This window comes from Nelumbo lutea, chromosome 8 (genome assembly GCF_056320005.1).
Source record: "Nelumbo lutea isolate HS-2025 chromosome 8, American lotus-T2T, whole genome shotgun sequence".
NCBI classification, from domain to species: Eukaryota; Viridiplantae; Streptophyta; class Magnoliopsida; order Proteales; family Nelumbonaceae; genus Nelumbo; species Nelumbo lutea.
Genome location: NC_142691.1, coordinates 23,491,850 through 23,501,112, shown reverse-complemented (window position 1 = coordinate 23,501,112; position 9,263 = coordinate 23,491,850). Strand labels below are relative to the sequence as shown.

At 41.2% G+C, this 9,263-nt stretch overlaps 1 protein-coding gene across 4 annotated transcripts; it reads right to left on the bottom strand.

The window, feature by feature from the left end:
* On the bottom strand, nucleotides 1-4,154 carry LOC148843359 (putative disease resistance protein RGA3). 4 transcript variants are annotated; one of them, XR_016103142.1, is made up of 3 exons: nucleotides 3,795-4,154; nucleotides 489-636; nucleotides 1-396 (listed from the first exon to the last, which is right to left on the bottom strand). XR_016103142.1 is itself a non-coding variant. In XM_088957157.1 (3 exons), exon 1 carries the CDS (start codon nucleotides 4,089-4,091, stop codon nucleotides 927-929), a length of 3,165 nt encoding a protein of 1,054 aa, XP_088813283.1. In that variant the 5' UTR covers nucleotides 4,092-4,141; the 3' UTR covers nucleotides 1-396; nucleotides 489-656; nucleotides 844-926. The 4 variants fall into 4 exon arrangements, 2 of the variants coding, with proteins under 2 accessions (XP_088813283.1, XP_088813284.1); XR_016103143.1 differs by having other exon boundaries at nucleotides 489-656; nucleotides 3,795-3,905; XM_088957157.1 differs by having other exon boundaries at nucleotides 489-656; nucleotides 844-4,141.
* Nucleotides 4,155-9,263: the final 5,109 nt, after the last annotated feature.

Sequence of the window (9,263 nt, the reverse complement as noted above, 5' to 3'; positions counted from 1 at the left end):
TTTTGTGGCAAGGATGCATGAGATATATTTTTATTACTTCAAGTGGTCATCATTGGAGAAATCAACCGACCTCATTCTATGTTTAATTAATATATACCCATACAACACAACACTGTAAACTAGTCAAGATCCATTTGATAAAAACTTTGTGAGGACGAAAACGAAACAAGCCAGATACAAAATCGAAAACAACTCATCAATGTAAATGAAAAGGCGTTGAAGGTCCAAAGTTCAAATTAATTGCAGTCTTCCCAGCTTCAATTCCTCAACCCTTTGCTGGAGTTATGTGGGAGACGATGATAGAGTAACGTAGGGCTTGGAATGTATAGAGATAGAAGAAAATGCTCATCTAACTGCCACCATACAAAGATACACATTGTTTTATTTACGGAAAACCTGCCACAGTGAATGAAGGTATAGTGAAAATTGAGAATATAAAACACAAAAGCACTATCAAAGCAAAAGAAAGGTGGTTTTACAATCCTTACGTGATTATTATGTGCTGCAAAAGCTTATATTCTTCACCCATTCAGGTAAAATCTGCCAAGATATTGTACTTATTCTCACTGATTTAGGGCACATAGAAGAAGAAGGTCCACCGACGCTTGAATGGAAAACGTTTAGTATTTCTCTTTGCTGCATATGCAACAACCAGACTGAACAAAATTAATATGGTGTAGGGTTAGTAACCAACAAAAAAAAAAAAAAAAGAACAAGCAAAAATAATATATAGTGTGAGATAACAATCCATTTAATTTCTAAAATTTTTATTTCTCAGAAAAAGAAAATAAAAACGACAAGGAGAAGAAAGCCGGAATATAGAGAATTACGAAGATGAAAAACCTTGTTTGCTTGATGTCTCCCACATGACTTCCCTTAGTTTGTATTCACTACTGCCAAGTTGAGAAGTTGTCATCTGTGAAGAGTTAAGTGATCGATTTATGAGGGATGTGGGCTATCTTGTTCCGTTCTTTATATATTTTGCAGGATTTCCGTAGAAGAGGACAACCACTGATCCGTAAATGCTGAACTCGGGAAGGGAGTCTCCCTTCTGGCAAGGATGCGAGCCTAGGAGCATTTTGAATCTCCAATGATTTAAGAGAAGTGAGACCAGTAAACCAATTGGATGGTAGGGCTTCAAGTTTCTTGAAATTGTGGAGTGTTAGATCTTGAAGACTTGTAGGCAGCTGCCACTCCCTGTCTGGTGGAAAGCATTTGAGTCCTGAACATTTCTTGATAGTCAACTTTTCAAGAGATGTAAGCTTGTGCAGGCCAACACCTTTGGGCAGGATTTTCCGCTTCTTCTCACCGCATCCACTGAGCTTAAGCTCCTTTAGCTTGTTTGTCGGAAGCCCTTTGTTGGGAAAGGCCTTTAGGCGAGAACATCTATAGATGTTCAACACTTCCAGAGATGTGAAACAATGTGTCCATTCAGGGAAGGATTCCAGTTGCTTACAATCATCTAAGTTCAAACTTTCCAAGGAAGGAATGGGGTTGGGCACCGGCAACGTTCTTAGCTTGGGACAGCGGTGTATCAGAAGCCACCTTAGACAAGGAAATTGATTGAAATGGAGACCATTGTGCTCGTGACAGTTTGCTCTTCCTCCTCCTAAGGACCATTCTCCATTCCAATTGTCCATTCTTCTTATTTCCAGATGCTTGAGTGATGGTAGCTTTCCTAGAGGCGGGAGGACCTCGCATTTACAGTCGCCCAGATACACTTCCACGAGATTGGACATAGCTGCTATCCAACTAGGAAATCTATTACCGTAATACCCCACAATGGTGAGTTCACCTAAGGAATCGATATTTGGTTGAAGACATTCCATTAGTCTCTCGGCCAAATCTCTTTTTCCCACGTTATTCCATTCTAATGTTAATCTCTGCAGATATTTGTTTTTATTCAAAGTAACATCCTCATTGGCATCTGCAATATTAACCACAATACTCTCCAATCCTGATATGGAAATACTTCTGCATTCCGTAATGCACCCCCACAACTTCAATTCTTCAATTCCATTTCCATGTCCTACTTTGTAATTGAAGGTCCGGATCTTGACAAGCTGAATGCTAACCAGCTTTCTACCCATGCCTTTGGGTAGCTCCAGTATTCCCAAATGCTCAAGTATCAATATTTGTAAATGATAGAGCTTACAAACTGCTTTTGGTAACCTTTCAATATCAGTGCTGGAGAGGTCCAAGTATCTTAGTAGTTTTAAGTTACGAATCGAATCTGGCAATTCATGGATCTTAATTCCTCGCAAACTCAACACACGTAAGCATTTCCATGCAGCAAATAAGCTATCAAGATGTGTTCCAAGCCATGGGATCTCCATGCTGCACCATGTGTAAGGTCCATGCATTAGAAATGTGCGTAGGGAACCACTACTACTCTTCACAAATTGGTCCAATGTAACCGAATTTTCTAGCTTATAATTATCTATTAACTTTGTAGGAAATAATGACAAATGACGAGTCTTCTCAGGAATATTAATATTTCTTCTATTATTCCGTGATGAAAGCTCATTATGTGGTTCTTCTTCTAATCTAAAACATATATCCGTTGAAATGGATTGTGCTAAATCATGAATCAAATCATGCATCACGAATCTACTGAATCTATATTGTAAAAATGACCTGAAAAATAGCTCATCAAAGTACTCACTGCCTATGTCTTCTGTCTGTTTCCTTCCGTCGGGACATATGAGTCCTTCCCCCATCCATAATGGAATTAATTCATCCTTCTTAAATTCGTGATCCTTGGGTAGGATGGAACAATAAGCAAAGCACCGCTTCAGATGTGCTGGGAGATGTTGGTAACTCAGTCTCAGCGCTGGCATTATACCCTTCTCGTCATCATCATCTTCCAATTCCCACATTTTACTTTTCAACACGTATTCCCAGTACTCCTCCACTTTAACTTTGGAGTGCAAGAGGCCTCCAAGTGTCTTCACCGCAAGTGGCACACCTTTACATTTCCTTGCAATTTTTCTTCCAATTTCTTCCAGTTTTGGATTAGAACTCAAAATATTATCATCTATGCTTGCCCATTTCCTTAAAATTGTCCAACAAAACTCATCTCCTAAGCCATGTAGGCGGTGAATAGGAAGAGTGGCCATGATAGATGAAACTCTTTCACTTCGGGTAGTCACTATAACTGTACTTCCTTTCTCCCCAAACATTAACGGCTTCTTTAGTTCATTCCAATCCCCGAGTGTCATATTCCAGACATCATCTAGAACAATTAAAAATTTCTTCTCACGTAACATCTCCTCAAGTTTTCCTTGGAGTGGCTCTAAATCGGTGAGTTTACAATCATTCCTAGTGGCAGATTCAATAATAGCTTTTGTTATCTTTGCATTGTCAACCTTTTCATCAGATATAGAAACCCACGATCTGAGATTGAAATGTATCTTCACATTTTCATCATTATACACCGACTGAGCAAGCGTAGTTTTACCTAGCCCACCTATACCCACTATGGCAAGGACTCCAAGAGTTTCTTCATCAGGACCATTGGACCTCAACAATTTTTCAATTATACTGCTCTTATCAGTCTCTCGACCATAAAAACAGGATTCATCTAAAAAGGAAGTTGTCTGACGTCTTCCTTTTTGGCTGCTACTTCTGCTTGACTCCTTTCCGAGCCCAACAGTCTTTTCCAAACGAAATTTAGAAATCGCCCGACTGCTTAGGTCAGCCAGGCTTCCATTGATTTCCCTCATCCTAGATGCTACCATTCTTTTAAGAAATAGAACCTTTGGATTACAGTAAGAAGAGATGAGGCGGCGCACCTTGTTCGGTTTCAATTGCAGTCGTCCAACGTGGGCTGCATACTCGTCCAATATGTCTTCCACATCATATGCCAGACGATTGAGCTCATCTAGCCAAACCTTCACTTCCGACTTCTCATCCTGTTGTTTTGTGGCATCGACGAGTACAGATTGGATCGTCTTCAATGATCCTTCCAGCTTTTGAAGATCTTTGTCGATGCTCAATACGATTGAAACTTCGTTAATAATTTTGCTGGACAACTTGTGAAGTAATATTTGGACAAAGGTTGATACCACTGCTTCTCCCACAAACGCCATGGTCTTGCTTCAAGCTCTGAGCTAGACAGAACAAAACTAGAGATTCAAGTTGAAAGCAGAGGTGGACCTTTTTGCAAATTCATCTCACATTTATAACTTCATATGGTGACAATGGTGATTGGTAATATGGTCCCCCTCCTTCAATGAAGGAACCGAGTATGCCCCTTCCTACCAGCTACTGTCCACCAATTTCTTACCGTAAGAAATTATTTTTTTTTCTTAGAAAGTGCAAACTTTGACCTCTTCTGACATAAAATAACACGCTTAATCACCACGTTGATCAGAACCATTGACATGGAAGAAGAACATGTTCTGAATAGACCACCAGTAAAACTTAATTCCAATCAGAGGCTTACACATCATCCAGAACTTAACAAGTTTAATTTTTAGAGAAATTTCTAATGTTCAGTAACTATTACTGGACACTAGCTAATAGGAAAGGTGGGATCCCAATAGATGTTAGGCCAAAGGTTATTCCCTGATGATGAGTATTCATGCATGTAAACTGATTCAAATGCAAATTTCATTAAACCATTGGATTCAGATTAATTATAGTTAAACGACCACCATATATACTTTATAGAGTATCTATTTTATATTGAGATCGGCTTCCATTAGGGCAAATCTATGCCCACACCGATCTAACAGCCTTTCCCAACCTCTTGCATCGGGAGTATCTCCCTTTGAAATAAAGCACGTCAGTACGGAGATATTTTTAATAAAGACTGTTCCAATGGGCTTTGCCTTGATTAAAGCCGAACTCTTGAATAAGACCCTACGCTAAGGTTAATAATGTCAATTCCATTGCACTTAATAAAATCTCAAATTACATCAGTTTGGTTGGAAGATTGATCCAATTGATTGAGATGCATAATATATAGGTAGATGATCACACAACTAAGGTGTCACTAGACCGGTTTTTGATTGGACCCCGTCCAAAACAAAATCAACTTCGACAGACCAACAAAACATATTGAATTGCACCAATCCAGATATAATGTTCCAAAGTATTTATTGGATTGGATTGGACCTGATCTGTCCATAATGAATTTATATATTGGATTGGGTTGCATTGAAACAATATCTAGTACATTGATATAAGATAAGAATATAAGAATATAGGTATCAATGGACTGGGTTTGGGTTGAAACCAATCTAAATTAAAATAAATTTTAATAGATTGAATGGTCCAGACATTGAAGTGGACCGGTCCAAAATGGTCCAAAATATTCATTAGATTGGACAGGACTTGGTCCATTTGTAATGGATTCGCATTTGATTAGAGCAGATTGGACCAAATCCAATCCAATTGACACCCCCTCACACAACGAATAAAAGTTTTAGATTTTTCCTATATATTTTGCAATAATTCTTCCTTTTTTTTCAAAGTAGTATGTGGTGAAGGGTGATTTGACATGACCTAATAAGAAGGGGTCACATGGACGCGTTTTGCTCGAGGGGTGGCAACTCAACCAAAGGAACTTAGTCCGCAACAATCGGAGCTCAAGTATTCAGTCACTTCGGCCCAAAAACCACCTTGGCGTAGAGACACCTCGACACCTAGTCCAGTCGGAACTAAGGAACCAAAGTACCAATTCAGAGCTAAAGAGCCGAAACGCTACATAATCGACTCCAAAGGCCTCCCCAATGGACCCCAAATTTCTCAGGATCACGACGAGACTCATCCTAACTCCACCTAAATAAGAGAAAAACGATAAACTTTGTCAACTGACATGTTGCTCTCCTTCAAAAACAAAATAGATCTTATCCTCATACCCGAAGGTCCCATAGCTTTTTCGTAAGGTTTACAACTACTTTACTATATAAGGACATCAAACCCCAAGGCAAAGGTACGCGTGATTATTTACTTACTAGCACTCAAGCATTCAAGTATTCAGCTCGCATCCACAATATAGAATTGACTTAAGCATTGGAGTGACCTCGCCGGGTTAGTCACCCCGGGTTCTCTGATCTATTATTTTGTAGCTTGGTCCAACTCGCTGCACAATTGACGTTCAAATCATCTTCTGACTAGGAGTATCCAAATCGCACACCATCAATTGGCGTCGTCTATGGGAATTAATCAAAAGGTCATCCCAATTTCAATTGTAATTCTAGCTTTTGATTTATCTTAATGGATTCTTCTAGTAACATCGGGAAAAGCATCGAGATGAACATCACCAGGGGGTAAGATCAGCAACCAGCCTTCCCCCAAGGTCCCACGGTATGCAACAATCAGTTTACTATTCCCCTTACAGCTTCAGTGGTCCCGTCACTATTTGTACTATAGAGCACTATGCAAGTGAGTGCCCTGCTTCACCCAGTAGGTGTAACCTTCTTTGAGCCATATGTGGTCCCCCCTGGAATCGAGCACTCCCAATTCCATGATCTTGTTTAGTGCGTCTAGACAATATAGATCCAAATGCAACAGGTCCAATAGTTCTAATAGTATCAGTAGTACTACTTGTACCAGTAGTATCGGTAGCAGTTTCTGCCACTACAGCCGAACCAGAAGCCAATTCTACATCGGCACCCAGAGTTGCACCCGAACTAGAACCAGAACTAGCTAGGAACTAGCTAGAACCTCCACCGATTCCCCATCGGGGTGAAGGGACCTCGTGGGTGCTAGTTCCTCCTAGGGATTAAGTTTCACCTCGTGGGAGGAGAGATGGTCAGCACACTCTTCCAGTCTCACAAGGAAATTTTAGAAATAGGCTCGAGGATAGCCAGCTCAACAGGGCCAATCCGGCATGACACTCCCAAAAGGAAAACAACGGATCACAAGGAGATAACAACCAGCCCGAAGTTCGAGGTGCAAATTCGAGATAGGACCCCTCGATGCCTCGTGATAGCCAGTGCAAACTCCACAACGAGGAGAACCCCACAAGAAGGAACTAGAATCCACCTTGCAATAATGTCCGCAAAGATGCCGAGATACTAAATCAGTCCAAGGTGTGCAGCACCAACGCTGAGCTGGTGAAGAAGTAGCAATGGCGACGTCACAAGACACATTGCTCCTCGACCAAAAACCATCCACCAGCGAAGCCAAGCCAACAAGTAGAGCGAACTAAAGAAAAGGAAGAAGTGAGCTCGGTGGTAATGAAGACTACACCTCCCTTGCTTTGTTAGTTATCTCCTTTGTCTCCTGAACTCCTAGCAACCCCGATGCCGAAAGGCTTCAAGGTACCCCCGTTAGATAAGTATGATGGGTCGTTTGATCCCAATGATCATGTAGATTACTTCCAGTCTCAGATGCACTTAGTTGGGGCCGATGAATCCTACATGTGTGTGGCCTTCTCCAAAACTTTCAGGGGGGTAGTCCAAACCTAGCATCTGAACCTCACGCTAGGCTCCATCAAAAGCTAGGCACAATTTGCTGATTTGTTTACTATGCATTTCATTACCAGCAAGAAATGCCCAAAGTCACAAGAAAGCCTTTTGAACGTGGTTCTGAGGGAAGGAGAATCAATTAGAAGCTACATAAAGCGCTTCAACGATACTTGCTTACAGATATCGGACCTTGATCCAGTAGTACGGTTCATTGTAGTAAAGAAAGGAATTGCCCATAAAGAATTCAAGTGGTACGTGGTAGCCAAAAAACCAAAAGATATCACTGAGTTCCTTAAGTTGGCAGACCAGTTCATCGGTACCGAGGAGAAGATCAACCAAAAAATTGACAATCCACCGACAGAAAAAAGGAAGATAGAGAATGAAAGGGCGAGCAATGGTGGACAGAAAAGAAAGAAGAGCAAGTCCCCGCGCAGGGGAAGAAGCAAGTCAAGAAGTTGGTCCCCTTTGCGCAGGCACAAGTTAGGTCAGTGTTGTAGGACCCCACCCATGGAGACAACAAATTATACACCTTTGAATGCTAAGCGAGGATCTTAATGGCTATTAAGGATTCCTCATTCATCAAATGGGTTCCCAGGTTAAAGGGAGTCCCAACAACAAGAAACCCAAATGTCTATTGCCATTTCAACCGAGATCATGGACACAACATAGAGAATTGCAAGGATCTCTGTGATGAGATCAAGGAACTTATCCATCGCGGGTACTTAAACAATTACATACTACGAGAAGAGAGGAGGCAAGAAGACCGATAGGGGGACCAGAGGAGGAATGCCCCCGAGACCAGCAGGTAGGATGAGTAGTCACCTCAACAACTGCCAGAGGAAAGGCTAGTTCGTAGAGAGATCAATATAATCACCAGTTGGTCCATCATTGACAGATGTACATTAGTAGCTGGGAGGACCTCGGTCCGCAAATTGGAAATTGAAGGCAAAAACCTGCCAAAGATACCTTGGCTCAAAGAATCGATCTACTTCACAAAGAACATTGTGCACAAGATCCAGTACTCGCACGATGATGCTTTAGTAGTGAAGATAAGGATCAATAACTTCAAGGTGAAACGCATCTTAGTAGACTCAGGTAGTTCGGCAAACATACTCTTTAAGGAGACCTTCAACAAATTACAATTATAATAGAGTGACCTGAAATTGATGGATACACCTTCGATAGGGTTCATTGGTGAGGAGGTCAGGCCTCTTGGTCAAATCACAATACCCGTAGAAGGCGGCACATAGCCAAACATCATACGATTTGAGCACACATTCTTGGTAGTGATGACTCCCTCCCCCTACAATGCATAGTAGGTCGGCCTATCACTCATGTTTTGTGTGAGATAGTGTTTACTTACTACTTAGCAATGAAGTTCCCAACTGACTATGAGGTAAGAGTCATGCGAGGTGATCAGTTAGAATCCCACAAGTGCTATTTGGCCACTTTGAAAGGAAAAGCAAAGCTGGTAGAGGACATTGAACTCAAGCAACTAGCGGAGTATATTGATGAGCGAACTATCTTGAAAGAAGAAACAATCCACATACTAGCCTTTGCCATCAAACCAACCAAAACTCTTTTGATTGGTGCCTCGATCAACGAACCCCTTCAAACCCAACTAGTAAGTTTTTTACTTGAAAATTTAGACGTTTTTGCTTGGTCCATGACAAAGATGCCCGGGATTGATCCAAAAATTATAACGCACAAGCTTAATGTTGTCCCTTTAGTCGTGCCCGTAAAACAAAAGAAACACAACCTTGCCTCGGAGCGTTGGAGGGTAGTCTATGAAGAGGTCGGGAAGTTTTTCATGGCAGACTTCAGTAGAGAAGTCCATTACCC